A 25153-nucleotide genomic window follows, 5' to 3' on the forward strand; every position below is an offset into this window, starting at 1 on the left:
TCACGAGGGAGCCTCCCGTCTCTGTCCTCTGCGCGGACGGAAGGGTGGCGCGCCCTTGACGGGACGGCTTGAGGGCGCCGGGCCCGTGCTCCACGCCAGAGCCTGTGCGGGGTCCGCCTCTGTTCTGGCTGCGGGCGCCGCTGGGGAGACGCCCTAGAGTGTTTACCCTGCTCAGCCCCCCTCGTGCTCAGTACGCCTCCTCCGGACTCAGTACCCCGCCACACCCATCCTCCCCTGTTCCTGGGGAGACGCCCTTGAGCAGACTTCCCCCGGCACCCTGTATATTCAGGACCCATCTTAGTACCCCACCACACCCATCTTCCTTGCACGGCTAGGATGATGTCCTCGAGTGGACCAGCACCCTATGTGCTCAGTACCCCGCCAAACCCATTGTCTTTGCACTCCTGAGGAGATCTCTGAGCATATTTGATGTTTGCAGCACCCTGTGTACTCAGTACCCTGTCTCACCTATCTTCTTCCCTGAGCCCCTGGGGTGACAGTCGAGCAGAGCACCCTGAAGCACCCTGTACTCAGTACTTGCCCTATGCAGTACCTCACCACACCCATTTTTCTCCCTGTGCTCCTGGGTTGACACCCTTGAGTCCTTAATTTCTTCAGCTCCCTGTGTAGTCAGTACTCCTCCATCCTCAGCACACTGCCACACCCATCCTCCCTGCACTCCTAAGGTAACACCCTGGAGAGATCACCCTACAGCACCCCGTGTACTCAGTACTCCTCTACCCTCAACACCCGTGTACTCAGTACCCCTCTGTCCTTAGCACCCCACCCACCACACCCATCCTTCTCCCTGCACTCCTAACTAAGGTAACACCCTGGGGAGATCACCCTACAGCACACCCTGTACTCATTACTCCATAATACCCCTCCTTCTCCCTGTGCTCTCAGGGTGACACCTCCCAGCATCACCACCCCACCACATCCATTCTATTTCCTGGGAATCTCCTTGCCACACCCCTTGGTATTCATCCTTCTTCAGGAGGTTTGATAGCCCGTGTTGAGGTGATGCACATTTCTTGGAGCAGCATGTTAGTCCTGTGCCGCCTCCCCTTTGCGAAGCTGCCTGACAGAAGTGTAAGCTGTACCAGAATGTAGTAGAAAACTTGCAGCATGGGGGGGGAGAGGTGTGATGTCTGTCTTGGTGCTCCTCCGTGCCTCGTTCTGCAGTCCTGTCCTGTGAAGCGGGGACTGGACGCTTGCTGCTAGGCTGACAGCTCTGAGCAGCTTCAGGACAAGTGGCCTAGAATGAAACCTTGTTTGCACAGTGGCGGGAGCTACAATAGTCAAACCGGTGTTTTTGTGAGGACACACTTCATATGAGAACATGCAATACTATTCTAGCTTTGCCAATTAGCTGAGGATCGTGGAACGTTGGAGAAAGATCAGAGTTTCCTGATGATTAAGAGTGCTTTCCACATTTCAGTTTTTTCTTTTACACACACCTCTATGGAGACACAGTTCACACACACCGTGCAATTCACTCATTTAAAGTATATGACTAAACAATTTGTAGTGTATTCACAGTTATGCAACCATCACAGTTCAGTTACTTTTAAAACCTAATTTCAGGGGTACCTGGGTGGCTCAATTAGTTAAGCATCTGACTCTTGATTTCAGCCCACATTGTGATCTCACAGTCATGGGATCCAGCCCCAGGTCAGATTCTGCGCTGACGGCATGGAGGCTGCTTAGGGTTCTCTCTCTGCTCTTCCCCCATGTGTGCACACTTTCTCTCTCAAAATTAGTAAATTAAAAAAAAAAAAAACTAGTTTCAGAAACATGAATTTCTGTTGGTTTCATTTAAATTTGCACAGTTTAAGGGGCGCCTGGGTGGCTCAGTCGGTTAAGCGTCCGACTTCAGCTCAGGTCATGATCTCACGGTCCATGAGTTCGAGCCCCGCGTCGGGCTCTGGGCTGATGATGGCCCAGAGCCTGGAGCCTGCTTCCGATTCTGTGTCTCCCTCTCTCTCTGACCCTCCCCCGTTCATGCTCTGTCTCTGTCTCAAAAATAAATAAATGTTAAAAAAAAAAATTAAAAAAAATAAATTTGCACAGTTTATTAAATGGCAAATACTTGCCATATTTATTAAATGCATATCATATGTATATCATATGTTCATGTATCTGTGCTTATGTGCATATCAGATCTACTTTTAACTGGTCTCACTGCCCCATTAAAAAAAAATGTACCGTCTACCTTTTAAATTTGTAGATAGTTTTTTATTTGGGGATAACCGTATAATTATTGAGATATGTTTTGAGAATTGTACACATAAACATATTACATGCAGTTACAACAGATAGTACAGAGAGATCCCAGTGTTCCTTTATCCCGTTCTTAGAGTGATAACATTTTGCAACAACTATAGTATGATATCACAGCCATATAATGGCACGGATAACAGTGAAGATATGGACTATTTCCGTAGTCACAAGGATCCCTCCTGTTGCCTTCTTACAGCCACACCTGTTCCCTCCTGCCTCTGTGTCCTTAGCTCCTGGCAACTACTAATCTCTCCATTTCTATGATTTTGGCAAACAAAGCATGTTATGTAAAGAGAATCACAGTATGTAGCCTTTTGGGATTGATTTTTTCCTACTCATGATTCTCTGCAGGTGCATGCAGCTTGTCGCCTGGATCGGTAGTTCCTTTCAGGCTGTGGATGTACCACAGTTGACTCATGCAATAAAGGACGTCTGAGTTGTTTCCATTCTCTGGCAGTTATGAATACGGCTGCCATAAACATTCATATGCAAGTTTTCATGTGAACATAAGTTTTTGTTTCTCTGGGACAAATGCCTAGGAGTGCAATTACTAGGACATAGAGTGTTTGCGTTTTTACGGTTTTAAGAAATAGCCAAGTTTTTCCAAAGTGGCTATACCATTTTACCTTCCCACTAGTAGTGTATTTGAGATCGACTTTTTCCACATCCTTGCCAGCACTTCAGGATGATACTGTTTTTTTATTTTAGCCATTTTAATAGACATGTAGTAATGTGTCATTGAGGTTCTAATTTACATTTCCCTGATGGTTAGTGACGTCATACATTTTCCCATGTGCTTCCTTGCCGTCCGTATATCTTCTTGAGTTATGCCTTTTTTGGGGTCTTTTACCCATTTTATGATAGATTTTTTTTGTAATGTTGAGTTTTGAGAATTCCTTATATACTCCAGTCCTTTGTTAGACACGTGATTTGCAGATATTTTTCTCCTAATCTGTAGCTTATCTTTTTATTTTCTTAACAGGATCTTTTGCAGAGGAAAAGTTTTTCATTTTGATGCAGTCCAGTTTATCAATTTTGCATTTTATGGATCATGCTTTTGGTGTCAAAATTAAGGACTCTGCTTAGCTCTAGTTCCTGAAGGGTTTCTCTTAGGTACTTTTCTGTAAGTTCCATAGTTTTGTGTTGTGCATTTAAATCTCTGATTCATTTTGAATTAATTTCCATATAAGGTGTGAAGTCTAGTTTGAGGTGTTTTTTTGTTTTATTTTTCAGGTGGGGTTGGTTGCCTGTGAATACCATTCATTGGTTGCCAGCCAATACCATTTGTTGAAAAGACTTCTTCTGTTGAATTGCTTTGGCATTTTTGTCAGAAATTTGTTGTGTTTATGTGGGTCTGTTTCAGAGTTCTCTGTTCTGTCCCATTGGACTTTTGGTCAATCGATACCTCATGGTTTATGATTACTGTAGCTATATAATAAATCTTGAAATTAGGTGGATTGGGATTTTGAAAGGAATTGTGTTGTGTCTATATATCAGTTTGGAGATGATCAAAATCTTTCCCGTGTTCATTGTTCCCATCTATGAACAGTGTGTCTTTCCATTTATTTAGATTTTTTTATTTCTTTCATCAGTGTTTTGTAGTGTTCAGCATACAGGTCCTGCACCTGTTTTGTTAGACTTACACTAAATAATCCTTTCTAACATTTTATTTATTTTTTTTCTTTAGAGAGAGAACGTGTGCATATGAATTGGGGGAGAGGGACAGAGGAGGAGAGAGAAAGAATCTCAGGCTCCATGCTCATCCTGGAGCCTGATGAGGGACTCGATCCCACAACCTGAGCCAAAATCAAGACTTGGATGCTAAACTGATAGAGCCACCCAGGCACCCCTAATATTTCTTTTTTTAAAAGTTTTGGTTTTCTTGTGTTAAGAGCATATAGAAATGTTAATGATTTTTGTATGTTCGTCTAATATTTTATGATCCTGCCAAATTCACTTGTTGGTTCTGTGATTTTGTAGATTCCTAGAAATTTTATATCAAGACAACCATGTCCATATGCAAACAGATGTAGTATTCTTCCCTAATCTCTAATCTGTATGCTTTTTAGTTTCTTGTTTTGCGTTTTTGTTCTGGCTGCCGTTCTCAGTACTGTGCTGAGTAGCAGGCATAAGCATAGACGTCCTCGCCGGTGTTGCTCCTGGTTTTAGAAAGAAGTATTCAGAGGGGCGCCTGGGTGGCTCAGTCGGTTAAGCATCTGACTTCGACTCAGGTCATGATCTCGCGGTCCGTGAGTTTGAGCCCCGCGTCGGGCTCTGTGCTGACAGATCGGGCCTGGAGCCTGTTTCAGATTCTTTGTCTCCCTCTTTCTCATCCCCTGCTCATGCTCTGTCTCTTCTCAAAAAAATAAATAAACGTTAAAAAAAAAACTTTAGAAAGAAGTATTCAGTCTTTCACTGTTAGGTATAATGTCAGTTGTAGGCTTTTGTGGATGCGCTGTATCAAATTGACATTCCCTTCTGCTACCGTTCTGAGGGTTTTTATCATAAGTAGCTGTTGAATTTTGTGAAACGTTTTATCTGCGTCTATTATGATCACGTGATTTAAAAAATTTTTAATGTTTATTTTATTTTTGAGAGAGAGAGAGAGACAGAGTGTGAATGGGGAAAGGGCAGGGAGAGAGGGAGACACAGAATCTGAAGTAGGCTCCAGGCTCCAAGCTGTCAGCACAGAACCTGACGTGGGGCTCAAACCCACAAACTGTGAGATCATGACCCTGAACCGGAGTTGGACGCTTAACCGACTGAGCCCCTCAGGTGCCCCTCCTGTGATTTTTCTTTTCTAGCTTGTCAGTATGATAGATTATGTTGTTTTTCTGAATATGGAACCAACCTTACATTCCTGGAATGAGCCCCACTAGGTCATGGAGTATAATTGTGTTTATACATTCCTTGATTCTATTTGCTGAATTTTGTTAAGGATTTTCTTTTTCATCTGTACTCATGAGGAATATTACTTTGAAGCATTTTTTTTTTGTACTGTCTTTGGGTTTGGTTTCAGGGAAATATCAGTTTCATAAAATGAATTGGTTTCTCATATTTTCTGGAGGAGATTGTATAGGATTGGAATTAATTAATCTCTGAACATTTGGTAGGATTCCCCAGTGAAACCATCTAGGCCAGAAAATTACTTTTTTAAGATTTTTAATTATACATTTCTTCAATAGTTGTGGGGTTGTAAAATCATTTTATATTGGGTTAATTGTGGTAGTTTGTACTTCTGCCAAATTCCTCTATATACTTGTGATCTAACGTCTAGCTCTTCTACCTCTTGTTGAAAGAGGGCATTGGAAGTTGGAAGTCTCCAATTATAATTGTGGGTTTGTCATCTTTTTAGTAGTTTGATTCACATATTTTACCCTTACGTTGTTTGATGCATGCAGTATCTTCTTAGTAGATTGACCTGTTATCATCGTATAATGTCTCTGTCTCCAGATTTTCTTGGCTCTGATGTCTACTTTGACAACATAGCACTTCTGCTTTCCTTTGATTAACATTTGCATGATACATAATTTTTCATCTCTTTGCTTTCAATTATTCTATATAATTTTGTTTGAGTTGAGTTTCTTGTAGACATGCATATAGGTGGATCCTGTTTTATTCACTTTGCCAATCAGTGTCTTCTAATTGCTGTAATTAGATCGTTTTATGTAATTGTTGGTATATTAGGAGTTGAGCTTGTCATTTTTTTTTTTTAATGTTTATTTATTTTTGACAGAGAGAAAGAGCATGAGTGGGGAAGGGGCAGAGAGAGAGGGAGACACAGAATCCGAAGCAGGCTCTAGGCTCTGAGCTGTCAGCACAGAGCCCGAGACGGGGCTTGAACTCACAGACTGTGAGGTCATGACCTGAGGCCAAGTAGGACGCTCAACCAACTGAGCCACCCAGGTGCCCCGAGCTTGTCATTTTTTTAATCTTCTTTATTTTTTGTTTCTCTGCTTTCGTTTTCCTGACTTCTTGCAGATTATTTGAACACATGTCAAAATTCTACTTTTACTTATAAACGCTGATTTTGAGAATGTCTCTTTATATGGCCTTCTTAGTGATTGGCATGGTATTATATGTACACAATTTATCACAGTCTGTTGGTGTTACCATTTTATCAGTTTGAGTGAAGTGTAGAAAGCGTGCCTCCATTTACATTTCTTTGCCCTCCCTCATTTAAAATTGTCTCAAGTATTACCTCTACGTATGTTTAGAATCACATCAGACATATTGCAATTTTTGCTTCATCCATTATACAGAATTAGAAGATTCAAGAGGAGAAAGAAATTATATTTACCCATATGTTATTCTTTGTTATTTCATGATGTTGGAGGATTCTTTTTTTTTTTTATATAGTATGGTGTAGATCTTTCTGTACATCTGTACATATGTGTATGTGTAGTTTAGGATACTGCACTAGCAATCACTGACAGGCAAAGAGATACACTAAGCCAACAAGAGAGATAAAATGGAATGATAAAACATACTTAACACAAAAGAAAACAGAAAAAGAAAACGAGAACAAATAGAACAAATAAAAAACAAAAAACAAGATGATAGATTTAACCTAAACCATAACAAAAATCACATCAAATGTAAATGTTGTAAAACATGATTCATTAGGTAATTAAAAGGTGGAGATTTTAAGATTGGATAAAAAAGCAGGCATGAGGCTCTGGTCAGCTGACCTAACCACTTAGATGTTAGATAGTCTTGTTAAAGGAGGATTCCTCATTTTATCATTTCATTTCTGTTTAGAGAATTTCATTTAGCCATTCACTTAGGTAGGTCTGCCTATCGTCTCTTAGTTTTTCATCATCTGAGAATGTCTTGATTCCCTTTTCATTCCTGAAGAATATTCTCACTGGACATAGAATTCTAGGTTGGCAATGATTTTCCTTCAGCACTTGAAACGAATTGTGCCACTTTCTCTTGGCCTCCATAGTTTCTGGTGAGAAATACGCTGTTTAAATTGTTTGTAGTTTTCAAGTTTGATTAGGGGGGGCGCCTGGGTTAAGCGTCCGACTTCAGCTCAGGTCATAATCTCACAGTTAGTGAGTTCGAGCCTCATGTCAGGCTCTGTACTGACAGCTCAGCCTGGAGCCTGCTTCTGATTGTGTCTCTCTCTCTGCCTCCCTCTCTCTCTCCCTCTCTCTTTCAAGAATAAACATTAAAAAATTTTGGGAGGGGCGACTGGGTGGCTCAGTCGGTTGAGCGTCTGACTTCGGCTCAGGTCATGATCTCGCAGTCTGTGAGTTCAAGCCCCACGTCGGGCTCTGTGCTGACAGCTCAGAGCCTGGAGCCCGCTTCAGATTCTGTGTCTCCCTCTCTCTCTGCCCCTCCCCCATTCATGCTCGCTCGCTCTCTCTCTCTCTCTCTCTCTCTCTGTCAAAAATAAACACTAAAAAAATTTTTTTTTAATCAAGTTTGATTATAGTGTGTCTTACAGTGGATTTCTTTGGGTTTATTCTTTTTGGGTTCACCCAGCTTCTCAAATCTTTAGGTGGTTGTCTTTTGCCAAATTTGAGAAATTTTTGCCATTATTTCTTTGAATACTCCTTCCACCCCTCCCTTTTTCTTTTTCTCTTGAGATTCTGATGACATTTTCATGTCATCATTAATATGATGGCATTCACATTCATCATTAAATCTTGTATGATAGTCCTACATGTCACTGAGATGCTGTTCATTTTTCTTTCAGTCTGTATTTACTGTTCAACCTGAGTACTTTTTTTTGTTCTTTCTTCACGTTCTCTGAGTTTCTTCTGTCCCTTTCATTCTGCAATTTAACCCATCAGATTTTTTTATTTTGGTTATTTTTGAGTTCTGAATTTCCATTTGGTTTTTCTTTATGTCTTCTCTTTCTTTGTTGAGGCTTTTATTTTTTTTATTTTTTTATTTTTGTACTTGTTTTCAAACTTGTTCATAGTTGCTCAAGGAAGTGTTTTGAGGCTGGGCTCCTTTAAAGTCTTTGCCAGATATTTCTAACAGGTCTGTCTTCTTGGTGTATATAGATTGTTCTTTTTTGTTTTGGTTGAGATCACCCTGCTTTTTGATGTGATGAGTGATCTTTGGTTAAATTTTGGACATTTTGGGTGTTCTGTATGTGAGACTCTGGATCTTAAATGTCTGAACACAGGCTTCTGCTGACACTGTTGGGCGTCAGTGGGTGCTGCCTCATTACTGCTGGGCAAGGGTGGAATCCAGGCTCCCCACCCAGCCTCCTTGGTGTCTGCAGGGAGGGACTCCTTGTTATTGCTGTGTGGGTGAACGTTCCCCAGTAGGCCTTTGTGATTCAACCCTGCGTGGGAAAGGAGGGGTGCTGCCCTGTTGCTGAGGGCACAGGTGGACTGCAGGCCCCTTCCTCGCCTCCATGGACCTGCTGGGGGTCATCAGGTGGGGATGGAAGCCCCGGATCTTCTCTGACACCATCAGTTGGGGTAGTGGTGGGCCACAGTGTTTTCTGTGGGGTTAGCTGCAGGCTGCAGTAGAGCAGTTATTGTCTAGAAATGTCTGTCCTTTGATCAGAGAGAGCAGGGGCTTCTGTTTCTATCAGTCGGCATTTCTGGATTGCCAGCTTCTTCAGCACCTAGTCTGGGATACGTGAGGCAGAAAGAAAGTTGAGGACTTGATGCTGTATCTTTTCGAGCCCCCAGATCCCTTTCCACTCCTGTTTTGTTGGGTTTAAGTGTAACGTCTTATTTCTTTAGCTGCATTTAGTGAGAAACAAGTCCTTTATGTGCCTTTAAAATGTTTAATAAATATTGACAAATAGCCTTGCCTTAATAAATACTTAATCATTTATACTCTGGTCATTGAAGGATGCCTGCTTGGCCGCACCCCAGAGCACCAAACAGTGGCAGTCTGGGTGAAGGTGCCCCGAAACCTGGTGGGGGTTCTGACCTCGGAGGTGGAAGTCTCTCCCAGCAACCTGGTCAGTTGCCCACTCCATGGTAATCTGGGAACCTTGCACCTTGGGAACTTGGTTTTTAAGAGAGATGAGTTGGTCTTTTTCCTGCCGGTAAGTCGTAATTTAGTCATAGAACACTTTTAAAGTGTGCAAAAGTATTTTCACTTCTGCATCATAATCACAAAAAGCGATGCCAGGGAGCACACCTGATGGCAGAAGAGCCTAAATGCAGAGCCTGCGATGTGCCTGAGGCTTGCACAGCAACGTGGTCACTTTGCCCGTGTGTCCTGTGGGCTGACCATCGTTTCTACCTGGTACCGACAAGAGTCCTTTGCACTGAAAAGTGGTCCTCACTACCTCCCTGTCCTTCAGTTTGTTGCTGGACGAGGCTTCCCAAGTAAAAGACTTGAGTTCTTTGAGATTGTCTGCCAGCGAGGGGACAGTTGATATCTGTGCTCTCTGTGCACGTTTCTGTCTGTGTCCAGCTGCGGGAAGTACGGTAAAGGTGGCCGTGCAGGCACGTAGCATGCGTTGTGTTCTTGATTCGTTACCTGAATCTTCCTGCATCCAAAACCGTAACAGAAGAGAATGGGGAACGTTTTCAAGATAAGTTGTTATGCTTTTAAAACTGCTGTCCGGTAACATGCACAGGGAACGATCACATCGTGATTGCGTGCTCCTTTCCTGGGACTCCTTTCCTGAGGAACTGCCCAGCCTGTGCTTGTTAGACCTTGCCTCTCTAATTGCACCCCTGCCCAGCTGACGTGACCCTGATAGGCATCAGGAGTCAGTTTATCTCTCCACTCTGTGTATGGGGAGGTGGCCTTGGGTAAAGTGTATGCCCAGCTGGGGAAGGTCCAGGCACAGATAAAGTCCTGTCTAACATCAGCATGTAGGTTCTGAGGGGCAGTAGATTGAACCCTTAAAAACAAAGTTTGCTTTGGTTTGTGTTTATCTTAAATGTTGTTTTTTCAAGTGGACAGGTTTAGACCTACGTCTTGAAATTATGGGTCACAAGTAGTGTCACTTTGACACTGGTAGACTCACTTTTATTTTTTCTTAGACATAGTTCTTTTTTTTTTTTTAATTTTTTTTAATGTTTATTTTTGAGAGAGAGACAGAGTGTGAGTGGGGGAGGAGCAAAGAGAGAGGGAGACCCAGAATCTGAAGCAGGCTCCAGGTTCTGAGCTGTCAGCACAGAGCCCGACGCGGGGCTCAAACTCATGAACCACGAGATCATGACCCGAGCTGAAGTCGGACGCTTACTGACTGAGCCACCCAGGCGCCCCAGACATAGCTCTTTTTGAAACAACTTTTGGCACAATTCATATACCATACAATTCACCCGTTGAAGTTTTACGATGGGGAATTCTCCAGTATGTTAGAAGGTTGTGTAACCATCAGTATAATCTAGTCATGGAGCAGCTTCATCACACCACCACCCCAAACTAAAAAACTGCACACCCATCAGCAGCCATGTGTGCACTCAGCCCCACCCGCCGGCCCCCAGCCCTGGGCAGCCACCCGCAGGCTTTCTGAACGTTTTATAGGAGTGAAATCACACAGTATGTTTTCTGTGGATGATTTTCTTCACATTCTCGAAGTTTGTCTGTGTTGCAGCACATAGCAGTATTTCCTTCCTTTTTATTGCCCACTCTATTACATTTTGGGGCTAGTATGAATAATGCCACTGTGAACACTCACATACAAATGTTTGTGTACACATATGTTTTTGTTTCTCTCCATTATGTATCTAGGAGTGGAATTGCTGAGTCATATGGTGACTTTCTGTTTAACTCTTTGAGGACCTGCCAAACTGTTTTCCACGACGTCTACACCAGCTTGTGTTCCCACTAGCGGTGCAGGGGGCTCCAGTTCCTCCACGTCTTCAACACTGATTTTCTCTCTAATTGTACCTAGTCTCCTTGCGTGAAGTGGTCTCTTAGGGTTTTGATGTGAAGTTTCCTAATGAATGATGATTTCGAACAACTTTTAATGTGCTTATTGGCTATTTGTATATCTTCTTTGGAAAATTGTTCATATCATTTGTTAGATTTTTGATTTAGTTATATTTCCCTTTACTATTGAATTACAAGAGGTGTTTTTTGGGGGTCGCCTGGGCAGCTCAGGAGGTTAAGCATCTGACTTCGGCTCAAGTCATGATCTCATGGTCTGTGTGTTCGAGCCTCGTATCAGACTCTGTGCTGACAGCTCAGAGCCTGGAGCCCGCTTCAGATTCTGTGTCTCCCCCTCTCTCTCTGCCCCTCCTGCACTCACATTCTGTCTGTCTGTCTCTCTCTCTCTCTCTCTCTCTCAAAAATAAACATTTTTAAAAAGAGGGTTTTTTTTTCACGTATTCTGTACATAATCATATGATTTGTACATATGTTTTCCTATTCTGTTTGTGTTTCCTCTCTCTTGTTGGTGTCCTGTGACAACAAACCGTGGCTTTTATTTTGATGAAGTCCAATTTATCTGTTTTTTCATTTGTTTGTACTTTTGATATCCTAACTCAATAATCCATTACTTGACTCAAGGCCACAAAGATTTACTCCATTTTAACTTGGAAATTATGAAACTTCCAAGGGTCTTACAGTTTTTTAGTTCTTCCGTTTGGGTCTTTGATCCATTTTGAGTTAGTTTTGGATATGGTGTGAGATAGGGCCCAATTTTGTTCTTTTATTTGTGGAACCCCACTTGTCCCAACACCATTGGTTGAAAAGACTACTTTTTCCCCATAGAATTTTTTGGCACCTTTGTGAAATAGAAATACTCATCCAAATGAAAGTCAGAACACTTGGACTTCTGGGACAGCCCAAAGGTTTCATGAAACTCTTTGAACAATTGAATGTCTCTAGCAAAGAACACGCTATTCTTACAGTTGACTTTGGAATTGGAAGGACGGAAACTGATTCTTCCAAAGTCTGAATGTAACCCCAGGGTCTGCTCTGGATCCATCCGATAGTGGACAGAGAACAGCTGCTCCTGGTTACCCTGGGGTGGAGGTAAGGGGTCCTGAGCGATATGCTGACAGACAGTCTTTGTGATGCGTCATCTCGAGGGAAGTTTGATGCTTGCGATCTGTCCCGGTCATTGCGCTGGGCAGCAGACTCTGTGACTGCAGACAGCTAGAGAACACGGTTCATTTGCACGTGGGATTGGAAGGACAACTTTGGGTGGAACAGAAGAAACGAGTGGTTTTGTGATTGTCAGTGTGGTCCTTGTATAATTGGGCACCACGGCAGCTGAATGATGACAGTGAATGGAGGTGAGACTGCTGTGTTCCTGGAGGAGAGCCCGACTCAGAGACGGTTGCGTGGTTCTGGAGGTCCAGAGGGCAGCAACACCAGAGGGGAGACATGAGCACTTTCCTCTGGACGTAAATAAGAGAAAGAAGACTGATGTCCAGAGCAGCAGGCATGCTTTCTGCTGTCACTGTGTGTGAAGGTGCTGGTCTGCCTTGACATGTTTGTGAATGAGCGAGGGGCGAGGGGCCAGGAGACCCGCCGGCTGAATGTGGAACATGCGACTTGAGTGAAAACAAAACACAGGCTACGATTGCATTCTGGGGCCATGTTCAAAATACATGGCCTGTCTATCTTTAATTTTTTTTTTTAAATTATTTTACAGAGAGAGCACATGAGTGGGGGAGGGGCAGAGAGAGAGAGAATCCCAAGCAGGCTCCACGCTGTCTATCAGCACAGAGCCCAACAGAGGGCTGGATCCCACAAACTGTGAGATCATTACCTGAGCTGAGATCAAGAGTCGGATGCTTAACCGACTGAGCCACCCACGCACCCCCGTCCATCTTTAATTTTCAATGGGCAAGTTTTCATTTGTTGTTGGTTTTCAGAGCACATGTTCTGCTTTTTCCTTTTTTTTTTTTTTTTTTTTTTTTGAATTAATTAATACCTATACTCAACGTGGGGCTTAAACTCTCAACCCTGAGGTCAAGAGTCACATGCTCCACTGGCTTAGCCAGCCAGACACCCCCCGCTGCTTTTTCCTTTTGCTGACCTGTCTCTTCCAAGCCACAGAGCCGGCTGGGTGCCCTCTCCATCACAGGCCTTATGTGTACTCTGATCGTGTTGGGGCCAAGAGGAAGAGTTCTTGTAAACAGTACAGAGGGTAGTTTACTCAACATGTATTTCTGGGGAATTCTCAGCACATTTCAGAGCTTGGATCTCCCTCCGGTAGGTGGGGGGTGGTGCGTGACTCCAGCCAGGGCACCTACTTTGAGGCTCTGGCGTGAGTGATGTGTTAGGCCAGCAGCACACAGGGCAGCCCTGGGCAGGGGTCTGCAGTGAGCCTTGCCTCCCACCCTCCTGGGGTCCGCGGGGTCTGAATAGAGGTGCCCCTGGGCAGCTAGGATTCTTGGGAGGAGGACGGCATAGGGCCCCTGCCCTCAGACACGCAGGGTTCTTAGACACGGCTGCAAGTGGTTCAGGGTACCCTGGGAACAGTCTGGCTCTCGCATGGTCTGGTGGATATAGCCGCTTCTTTTGTAGTGTGGCTGTGTTGGACAGGTATGCATGTTAAGCTTAGTAAAATTATGACCGTCAAGCACTATGACTGCCAAGCACAAGGTCCACTCAGATCAGAAGCAAGTAAGTGGCCCCCTCTCCCCCCTCCCTCCCGGAGTCCCTGCCCTCCCGCCCCGGCCTCTCCCTTCCTCTCTAGCCACTGAAGGGCCAGGCAGAACAGGAAGACAGGGTTTGCATCCTGGCTCTGCTGTTGACGGCCCTGTGACCTTGGGGACTTTCTTTCAAGAAAGAAACTGAAACTCAGAAAGGCAGTCCATAAGTAGAGGAGCTGGCACCTGGCTTCTAGGGGGTTTGTGGGGTTCGTGAAGTCCTGTCGTGTCTCATTGCTGACCGTCTAGCGGCACAGGGCAGGTAGACATCTCTTTAACCATGGCTGTGCGTACTTTCCTTTTGAACCTTTGTTAGAGCCACTCACTCCCCTGGCAGAACCCCCTTGCCTCCCCCCCACCCAGTGCTTGTGAAACATGGCCTTGCTGTGTGTGGGGTGTCAGGATCCTCTGTGTGGTCCTGCCCGGCTCACCCCACCCTCCCTGTCTTTCATCAGACAATTCTTGCTCTTCCTCTGGGCCCCTTCCACACTTTTCCACCTCCGTCTTTCCTTCTACTGATTCTTTTATGATTGTTTTCTCTTCTGCCTCAAGATAAATTATTTGAGGGTGAACACAGTGTTTTTCTAGTTTCTCTGTACTTTCCAGAGCACTCTGGTTCCAGCGGGTGCTCAGTAGTTCCAGGATAGATTAGAAAATGTTTTTCTCAGGGCACCTGGGTGGCTCAGTCAGTTGAGCGTCCGACTTTGGCTCAGGTTATGATCTCACAGTCCGTGAGTTCAAGCCCCATGTCAGGCTTTGTGCTGACAGCTCAGAGCCCAGAGCCTGCTCCAGATTCTGTGTCTCCCTCTCTCTCTACCCTACCCCACTCACACTCTCTCTGTCTCTCTCTCTCAAAAATAAACACTAAACAAATTTTTTAATAAAAAAAGAAAATGTCTTTCTCGCTTTGTAATTAATCCTGATCTAATCCCATTGAATAATCCTTGTTGCCTTTTCTGTGATTGTGTCACACGATGCACAGACTTGACAAGTATCACAGGTCGATCGTTGCTTCGTTTCCCTCCTATGAGACCGAAGCTGCGTCTCCCCCTCAGTGTCATGTCAAGTGCGGGCCTGGGCACTGGGGCGGGGCACAGGGTCCCTGGTGTGTCCGCCAGTCTTTCCTGGTGGCCTTGTTTGCTAAAACACTTTCTGACTTCTCTTCCCTTTCTTGTGCAGACGCTCGCGAGAGGCTTCGGGACGAGAATGTTTCACTTAAGGACTTGTGCTGCTAAGTTGAGGCCGTTGACGGCCTCCCAGACTGTGAGGACGTTTTCACAAAACAGACCGGCCGCAGCTAGGACGTTCGGGCAGGTTCGGGGCTATACCGCCCCCGTTGCTGCTGAGCCCTTCCTCAGCGGGACTAGCTCCAACTATGTGGAGGAAATGTACTATGCGTGGCTGGAAAACCCCAAAAGCGTACACAAGGTAAGGCTCTCCAAGCAGACGTCTTCCTGTGTTTGGTGTCTTGGCCTGCCATCGGCTGGGCATCCAGGTAAGTGCCAGTGTGCTGAGGAGCCCTTGGGAAGGCAGGCGGCTGGGAGCCCCACCGACCGGAGTCCTCCACATCAGCCCGACCACGACCGCCACGCCACCAGAGGAGCGCTTCCCTCCCCTTGACAAGCCGCGCAGTTGAGACTTGCTTCCGGGAACAGAAGGCCCATCTGCCCTGCGAGGGTGTGAGAAGGACGTGCTCCACCTCCAGCATCTCCCCGAGGACGCTGCAGGACACAGACAGCGGAGACAGGCCGTGGCCAGAGCGGCGACCCTGTTGGATGCTCCCCAGTCCCGTCATGCCAGGAGCACCTCAGAATCATCACATTGGTTTCTGCGCAAATGGCATTTCCAGTTAGCGTGCCGTGTTTTTCCTCCTGTATCTGGAAGTGAATTCCCTGCAGGCTTCTTTCTGATGTACTTCTGTTGCCTGTGAGGCACGTCCTCCCGGTCACCCGTGTGCATGAGTCCGCCCACAGGGCAGGCCTGGCCTCTAAACTTGACTGGTTCTGACACCCATTTCTTGTGTTCACATTGGGCGGCGGCCCCACGGTAGGAACCAGAGGGTGGTGGGTCCACAGGTTGCCGTCATGCCCCGACGCAGGCCAGGGGAGGTTTGGCGGAGACAGTGCGTGTGAGATGCTCAGGGCCTGTGCAGAGGAAGCGCCTGACGGAGCCTGGCTGCCATGTGCTGCCGGCCTCGCCCCTTCCTCACTTGTGAATCTTAGGGTCTCATCATCAGAAGGCAGCCTGCTTCCATCAGGCCCCCGAGAATCCGCTTTACCCTGAAATGGTAGTGGTGTGTAAGGTTGGATACGTTCATGTGACTGCCAGAGCCGCCGGCCCTGTTTCGTTGCGAATGCCCTCCTGGTCTGACCTCACTGCTCAGGGCACCCAGCTGGTCATTCCCTACCAACCTGGAGGCCACTGGCTCCCTGAACAAGGTGAAGCCTGGTTTCCTGTGAGAGTAGGTGTTCCCTGGCCTGCAGACAAAGACTGCCCACAAGTGCGCTGTAGGAACAGCCGTGCCTGGCTGGCTGGCAGGCACTCTGCAGGCAGGTGTGCACGGTGCGCTCTGGAGGGGTCAGGTCGGACAGTCGTCTGGTGCCCCAGCCTGTCCCTCTGCCTTCCGTTCCCCAAACACAACTTCTTCGTGGAACTAGCCACATCTTGTATGTGTGCTGATGGGCCCAGGCTCAGGAGCGTCCACACCAGTGCCTGGCCTCGGATTGCGTTGCAGTTAGGAAGCACACCGTGGCTCCAGCACAGAGCACAGACAAGTGGGGCTGACACGGCACCACAGCTCCTGCCGGAAGCTTCTTGAGAAGGTTTTTATGGGGATCTGATTGTAGACCATGACGCCTAAATGGGGCCAGTTTTCCTTGAAAAAAATTTTTTTTCTATTAGGTTTGCTGTTGTTGTCAATAGTTTGAGTTAATATCATTATGACTATTATTACTGGTTTTTTTTTTTCCAAAATCCTTTTTAATCTTTATTTTTGATAGCGTGAGCAGGGGAGGGGCACAGAGGAAGAGAAACAGAATCCGAAGCAGGCTCCAGGCTCTGAGCTGTCAGCACAGAGCCTGACACGGGGCTTGAACTCACCAACCACAAGATCATGACCTGAGCCGAAGTCGGACACTCAACCGACTGAGCCACCCAGGCGTCTTTGATTATTACTGGTTTTGGGGTTTTTTTTTAAGGACTTTTTTGAGAATCCAAGAAGTAGTGCGTGCAGTCTGGGCTGTCGGGGAGCCCCCTGATTTCATTCCCACTCATCATCACCAGTAACAGGACTGGTCTTAGGCCAGCTGAGGCCCTGTGGACCCCTGGGATTTACTCTTTAGACCAGCTTTTGGTTCAGCAGAAAAATTGAGGGTCAGGTATAGGGATTCCCCATGTACCCCCGGCCCCCATGCCCGGTCTCCCCTTCCATCGGCACACATCCTGGGGTTACAACATTTATCAGGCTGGGGAACCCACGCTGACACATCTTCTTCGCCCAAAGGCCCCTCGTGGTGGTATGTGTTCTGAGGGTTGGGACAGGTGCCAAGTGACATGTATCTCTGTCATGGTTTCCCATGGTATCCCAGTGTTTCCACTGCCCTCAAAGTCCTCTGCACCCCACCTGTTCTTGGAAAGTGTTTTTACCACATGGTTTCAAGGAAGCCCCTCAGAGGTTCTCAGGCCGGGAAGGGGTGGCCATGGTGCCCGTCCATCCTGGGAAGGACAGCACACCGACAGGTCCACTGACAGGCACAGGTGCCATGGGGCCGGGGTTTTGGGGGGAATTCAGGAGGGGCATGGCCCTTGGACTCTGCAGGCCAGAGCGATCACCACATGGAGATGCCACAGAGACATGGAGGACGCCAGAAAGGGACTTTTCAGTTTAATGAGAGAGTACGCACAGGCTATCATCCCCGGGTCCGATTTTACATGCTAGTTTCTGTTGCCAGGGTTCTTCAGGAGGTGCACGTCAGTGGGTGTGTCCTTGTCCACCATCCCTACCCTGTGGAATTGATCACTTCTCCAGGTTTCCTTGGAGGCCCCACACCTGTGTACGTGCTGTTGCAGACACACAATCTGGAACTTTCACCAGATTTTAGAGGCATCAGCGACTACAGAAGTCCTCAGAAATAATTGACTACATTAAGAATGCCTCATTTGTTCTCGTGTTTTAGAACCCATGGTTCAGGGAGAAATGATGATTAGATTTTCAGGTTTAGACTGAGTGCCTCTGATCCCCCACTTGTGCGTTGTTGTGGGGTGCGGCCGCCTTGTCCTGAGGGCTGCTTCTGTCCCCTCCTCCGTTGGCACAGAACTTGTTCGTATTCGGCAGGAACAGCACAAGCTTAGCATCTCCCCTCTCTGCCCTACTGCACTTAGCTTTCTGATTACTTCTGTAACATTTCCTGTAGAGAGAAGAGTACGAAGTGAGCCTCTGTGAGGAGACCCACATCCACCTTCAACGGCACTCTACAGTTTGCTAGGCCTTAAACTTCTTCCTTCCCCACTCATTTGTGCTGGTTGGTTTCTTGGGGGCAGGGGCGGGGGCGGGGGTGGCTGGGAGAGTCTGAAGGCAGATCCAGACCTGAGTCATTTCCACACGGCTCTAACCAACACAGGGATGTCTTCCTAACCACACCTAACAAAGTTAACAAGATAATTCTCTAACACCTAATCCTCAGCCTCAGCCAGCTGCCAACTGGCCAACTTACGGTTGGTTGTCATACCCCTGTTTTTAAAGAACACTTCTATTTTGAAATGTCTAATTGTGGAAATTGGTAAAGTAATTGAGCAATTTGGAGTCACAAGCCCCTCATGCTGTTGGTGCCCAGGTCAGTGGCTGGCCCCGACGGCGCCCATACGGGCTGCAGGGGCCCCCAGCCCCTCTGTGCCCCCTGCTGCGGCCTCCCCCACTGTCCCCTCCAGTCCTCCACACCTTCCCAGGCACAGCTCACCACCTGACCCCCTAGGAACCCCCAGCCGGGGCTTGTGATGTCAGCCTGCGAAGCCTCCCTCATGGGGTCTCAGACATTCTGGGGACAAGTCAGATGGCAGCATCTTTCGTTTATGTCTCAGAAACGCATAGAATCAAAGGCAGATTGCCCCATTTATGTGTCAGACAGGCAGGCATTGGGAGCCCCTGAGCCCTTGCCAGGCCCCATTTGTGCACGGAGGCACGTGCCCACCCACACACAGAACGACGTCAGCCCTGGTGCTGGCGGGAGATCCGCCAGACCTGTGCTCGCTGGGCCCCCCACAGCCTCGGAGCTTGCTTCCCCCACCGGGCCTTCTGGTGGCCTCGGCCCACTTCCTAAATGCCGTCTTCCTCTTTTCATAACCGCATCTGTTTCTTATGCCATTCCTGGGTCGGCTCCAAGTGTAATGACAGCTGTGGTCCAGCTCGGTCACCTCACCCGAGGTGGAGTCTCCAGACTTGGTCCCACCTCTCGGGGCTCAGTCGTGCCCCCCTTCTGGCCTGGATAGCTCTGCCTCTTCCACGCTCATAAAACACAGTCCTGTCATTTTCTGTGAGTGAACCAGACCAGCAGGGAAAAACACAGCCCCCAATTCATGGTGACATGTGCCTGCTCGCTCTGTGGTTTTGAACCATCCCGGGCTGTGCTTGGAGAACCGTGGGCTGGCCCCCAGGGGTGGGGGGACACCTATGTTGAAGGTCCTTGGAGCGCTTTGTGGGATTTTGGTGAGGGAGGCTGCGAGCCTCAGCCGTAGTGGCTTTGTGTATTAAGTTAACCAAACAGGTGGAGTGCTTTCCCTGACCTTGGTATTCAAGGGGCTTTCCACCTGCATGGTTCAGTCCAAGGATAAAGTGAGCACGTGTGAAGAGTGAGAAGCAGGAGTAGCGCCTTCCCTTATGCGTACATCAGCCCAAGGACAGCGGGGGGGCGGCTGTTGGGACCCTGCAGGGCCCTGTGTGCCCAGGCCAGGTGCTGCCTCTCCTGGGTGGGCTGTGATGAGCGAAGCCCCGAGGGGTCTGAAGATCGTCGGGCTCTCAGGGGTTGGAAGTGAGCCCGGGACTCAGAGCCCACGAGGGGACGTGCTGCAGGCCTAGGAGGACCCACCGTCACTGTCTGGAGGGACTGCCGCCTTTAGTCCCTCAGGCAGAGGCCCGTCACCGTCTGCGGAGTCCACGGGCAGAGCAGAGGCCACTGTCCTTGGCTGGTCTTGGGTGGTTGCTGGCATTTTGCTCGTGCGCCCTCTGGAGAGATGGTGGCAGAGCCTGCCCAGAGATGTTCCCTCCCCCGTGCTGTGCTCTGACTGCACGTAAATTCTTTCAGTCTCTGTAACCAAGGAAGTCCCAAGCAGAACCCCCAGTTTTTAGCTGCTTCTAGTATGAAGTGTTCCACGGTGGCAAGGCAGTTCCCGACCCCAGTGCGTGGTCAATCCTTGCCTTCCAGACACAGTGTCCGTGGATGGAGGGGTCAGAGCCCCACTGGAGGGCAGGCATACACGGTGTATTTGAGGAAGGCCGGGACCCAGTGTTTGGCACAGATAGAGCACTTCAAGGTGGGTGTGGGAACCGTCCAGGGCAGCCTTTGCATGTACACCCACGCCATGGCTGGGCTGCCGTGCACAGTCACCTGGATGCTTAGGAAATAACACAGGGCCACCAGCACACTTCCTGAGCCCACAGAGCCCGTGTGCAGGGGGCTGGGGAGGACAGGAGCCTGGGAGCAGTACCTGCTGGCCCCAGTGCCACCCTTAGCTTGGGGAGCTGCTGCTGCATGTCTGCAGGGATTAGCCTGAAGCAGCCAAACCCTTGTTTCAGGATGACCGCTGGTCACTTAATGCCCCAAGTTTCATGTTTGTAGCAGCTAAACATTGTTAACATTGGAACTTAGTAACGCGGTTGTCTGTGAATGTGCTGGGTCCGACCCCAATGACTGTGGGTCACTAGATCATCAGCCTCGTGGTGGCCTTTGAGCCTAGGGTTCGGTCCGTTCTGAGGTGGCCAGAGGCTGCCTCACCCACACTCCCCAAGCTGGCTTTACAGCAGGGTCCTTGGCAGGATGCCAGCAGAGGGTGGTGGTGGCATCAGGTGACAACATGTGCCAGACCAGGGTGTGGCGTGCAGGCGCATGGTGCCCCCTGGTGGAGCAGCGTCTGAAGGGGACTTTGGAAAAGGGGAAACGGTCTGGTCAGTAGAACCCAGAGGCGTACAATTTGGTGTCCAGAATCAGCATCAGTCGTGCCCGTGGTCAGTGTTGATCAACAGCTTCTGCAACAAATCCAAGTATCCTGCTGCTTTTCAAAGCATGAGCAGGTGTGAAAGTGCCAGACATCCTCCTCACACTTGCAGGCGAGGCGTCGGGCACACACACTGCTCAAGCCGCTTCCCTGAGACAGGCTTGTCGCCACAGGGCCCTTCAGACACACGCTGTGGGGGCCTTCCTTCCCAACAGCAGAAGGGCGCCAGGTAGCACGTGTGCCACCCTTCCGAGACCAAAGCTTCTTGAATGGCCTCTGGCATGAACTCCACAGCCGGGAACTAGGCCCAGAGGCGCTTGTGATCTGCTGACTGAATAATTTAGGGCAGAGTCCACTTGGCTCACTGACCTGCTCACACCCATGTTGCTGGTGAGCAGTCCTATGCTGACCAGTGTCAGCACCTTCTCTGAGCTGAGGTGGGGACTCTGGACGCTGCAGGTGTCTACAGCTGACCCCCCACCTGGCACCTCACCTGACCCCCCACCTGGCACCTCACCTGACCGCCATCTAACCTCCCACCTGGCACTCACCTGGCACCACACCTGACCCCCCATCTAACCCCTCACTTGGCACCTCACCTGACCCCCCACCTGGCACCACAGCTAAACAGCACACTTGCCGGACTCAGCCTGTGAAGGAGTCTGAACTTGATTTATCTCAGTTGAGCACCTACTGTGTGCAAAGCCCGGGGACATTGCAGAGGAACAGGGACCTGTTTGCAGCCTTGCACGGGCTTCCTCTGCTTGGCTCTCAGAACATTGGGACTGCAGGGAGCGCCTGGCAGGTCTATGGGAAATTGGGGGAATGTGGGTGCCATGGCTTTTGGGACAGAGCTTCAATTACCTAAAATTTAAGAATTGTGGGTTCATTTTGACCAGAATATTCCACTCGTTTACATTCAGAATGTACCGTGTTTTGGTGGTGGTCTCAGCCCCACAGCTCCACTGATGGCTATGCCCCCTTCCCACGCAGCCTCTGCTGGCTCCAGCCCTTTCTCTGGTCTTGTCTCCAGCAGGTCCCTCGGGTCTTCTCCTTGGGCTCCTCATACCAGCCGTCCCCCAAGCACCATCTCTTCTCACCTCCGCACCTGTGCCTGCTGCTCCCGAGAGAAGGGAGGGCTTCCCACAGTCATCCCCCTGGCCCCAGGCTTCCGGGACACTGCATGAGGCTGCCTTGGTGTGACCATGGGACCAGACTTTGGAGTAAAGTGCTCACCTTGTGTGTGCGTCCCATGTGCCTTTGGGAAGAGTGTTCACGTGCAGGGAGAAGGTCATGGGAACCCTCTGGTCCTGGCAGGAGGAGAAGCTGGCACCTTTTCGTATCCCCCTCAGGCCACCACTTCCTCCAGCAGTGGGCAGAGGACGGGGTATCCATTACTGGCCACCGGAGGCCACTCTCCAGACCCCAGACAGAAGCCAGTTCGGCTCGGCTTGTTTCTTGAGGTGTTCAGAGACCTGTGCTTTCTCCTCACTCCTTGCTGGGTCACCCGAGTGACTGCTGGAGGCACAAGTCCCTGCGCCGTGGACTGGGGCATCCACACAAGAGCACGCGATCGTTAGGGATGAGTCTGGCTCAGAGAAAAAGAGAACTTCACTGAGGTGGCCAACATGGACAGGGTTTTTCTTGACAAGAGCTTGGGGCCACCTGCCTTGATGGCACATCAGCCTCATACCTTCAGGCTCAAGGAGCCTGTGGGCAGGCACAGGCGTCCTCTTCTGGAAGCTTCCTCCTCAAGGAGGGGAGGGGCGCCTCTGAGTAGTGCTGCAGCCTTGTGGTCACCTGTCTGTGCACAGGTCTGTAAAACCTGCCATCCAGGTGTGTGCGTGTGAGGGCTGTGGTTGTCAGATAGGAAGCTCTCTCTCCAGGTGGTGGCAAGGGGCCCCAGTCTGGAACGGGCGGGCGGAGGTGAGAGAGAGAGAGAGAGAGAGAGAGAGAGGCTCCTAAGGGAACAGAAAGCACTAGAGGGACAAGACGCGCCCTCCACTTTCAGGCAGACTTTTCTGAGGTCTGACCGACATGAGTGGCAGCGCGGCAGCAGGTTTGCAGGTGTGCATGGCCTCCCGGGCTGTTGTCCTTGGGCGGGTCACATGAGGGCAGGTGCCCAGCCTGGCCAGGTGTTGGGGGTGAGCACCAGGGGAGCGGGTGCTGGCTCCCTGCTTTCTACAGGACTGCCACCAACCAGTTTCTTCTGACCGCCTCCAGCGCGAGCAGGGTTCGTGGCCATACGTTTGTCCTCGGCCAGTTGAAAGTCACCTGGAGTTGTATTCTGAGCACAAAAGAAGGTCAGAGAGAGGAGGCCCGATGATGGCGATCGCCCCCTTTCTCAGGGCCCGGGCTGGACAGGCCCCCACAGCCCTTGTCTCCCAGCTGCGCCCTCGGTGTCTGCTGGAGAGGCCTTTCATTTCGTCATCTGCTTGGCGGGCGGGGGGTGGGGGGAACAGGTGAGCAGGGCTGTGTACTTGGGGTTGCCCGCCAACCTGGGTCCCCGCTGCTCAGGGCTGCGTGCCGGTGGTTCTTGCCTGGCTGCTGCTGCCGTCTCAGGCAGGGGGCTTCTTTCAGGTCAAGGAGAGCCCTGGGCCACAGCCACTCCCCAAATGCAGGGGCTCCCTGAGACCTGCTGGCAAAGCTCCACAAGGTCAGAAGTTGGGGGGGGTGTCCTTGTAAGGAATCAAGTGGGTGCCAAGCAGCAGGGATGAGAGGGTGGGGAGGGCAGCCTCATCTTCCCCAAGGAGTCCACACTGAGGTGGCCTCTCTTTCCCTCCAGAGACTAAGGCAGCTGCCTTCTCTGGTGGACATGTGTCAGAAGGGCCATCATAGTAGGACGATGTTTGAAGGGGGAGGGGGGTGGCCCTGGGCCTCTGAGTCCTGGATTGCACAGGGTGTCTGGCCTCAGGTTTCATGCCACAAGGTGCTTTTGTGTCGGTGTTAAGGCAGGTGCCCCCAGAGAGCCACACTTCCCTCCCACCGTCAGCTGGCACACTCCAGCTTAACCAGAAAGGTAAAAACAGTTAAAGCGTTTTAGAATTGTTACTGAGTTCTAAATCACATAAAGTATACAACTCAGTGTTGGACAGTCATCTTGTTTCTGGTTTGATTTTTTTTAATTAATTTTTTTATTTTAAGTGTGTTTATTTTGAGAGAGAGAGTGAGAAAACCCCAAGCAGGCTCCACACTGTCAGCACAGAGCCCGATGCGGGGCTTGAACCCACGAACCCTGAGATCATTACCTGAGCCGAAGTCAAGAGTCAGACACTTAACCTACTGAGCCACCCAGGTGCCCCTAAAAACCAATTTTTCTGAATACAAAAGGAATATGTTCTTATTGTAGAATGGTTTAAACATTCTGCAAAGCTCCCTCAAAAGTGGCTGTAGGGAGAAGCCAGACTGTCCTGCAGGAGGCGGTGCTCTGGGCCAGCACAGTGAGCCGGTAACACCGGTGATGAGCTTGTGAGCGGCCACTGAGGGGCCATGGACTCAGTAGGTCTGTGCCCTGAACAGCACTGAAGAGCCCTTCTGAGAAAGCCAGAAGACGGCGAGGACCAGTGTCCTCAGCAGACCCACTCGCTGCCCACCGAGCCCCGGCCAAGCCACTCCAGAAATGGTCCTGGTAGCTCTTCCTGGGCGGACGAGCACAAAAGTCCAGCGACATTCCTCCTGTCCAGACTTTCCACGAGTCTAAATCAGAGCTTACTGACGGAAGAATCTTGGAAACTGTGGAGTATGTGTGGCCTACAGGAAAGACAGTGTTCTCGTGTTTCTGAATTTGCCACTTTTCAATAGTGTTCTTTTCTCCACAGGACTTTTACTGAGTTTTCATCTCCCTGACCTCTAAAATATTTACTTTAAGCCTCATACCTTCGCATGAGATGATAAATTATTCTAGTTCATGGTATCTACACAGATCAGAAATTGGATCATCCAAACACAGGATAAGCAAATGTAGGAGGAAGAAGTAGATGAGGTGGCTCACATGGGCCTGGAGGAAACTGCCTGCAGGTCACGTGTGAGCGTCTTTCCCCGTGTGAGTTGATCTTTACAGCAGACCTGTGAGAAGTACTTGTGTCTTCCGCTCACAGATAAACCGAGCCCAGCAAGTC

At 49.0% G+C, this 25153-nt stretch overlaps 1 protein-coding gene across 5 annotated transcripts in view; it reads left to right on the forward strand.

The window, feature by feature from the left end:
* Positions 1-25153, forward strand: part of OGDH (oxoglutarate dehydrogenase) — a 66479-nt gene that overhangs the window by 523 nt on the left and 40803 nt on the right. For 4 of the 5 annotated variants that reach the window (XM_019825203.2, XM_019825204.2, XM_019825202.2 and 1 more), the window contains exon 2: positions 15009-15257. In XM_019825203.2, coding sequence (XP_019680762.2) covers positions 15036-15257 — 222 coding nt within the window. In that variant the 5' untranslated portion in view covers positions 15009-15035. Of the gene's footprint in view, positions 1-13963; positions 14092-15008; positions 15258-25153 lie in introns of those variants that run through there. The other variant, XM_045052087.1, reaches the window with a different exon arrangement.

This window comes from Felis catus, chromosome A2 (assembly GCF_018350175.1).
Source record: "Felis catus isolate Fca126 chromosome A2, F.catus_Fca126_mat1.0, whole genome shotgun sequence".
In the NCBI taxonomy this organism is placed as follows: Eukaryota; Metazoa; Chordata; class Mammalia; order Carnivora; family Felidae; genus Felis; species Felis catus.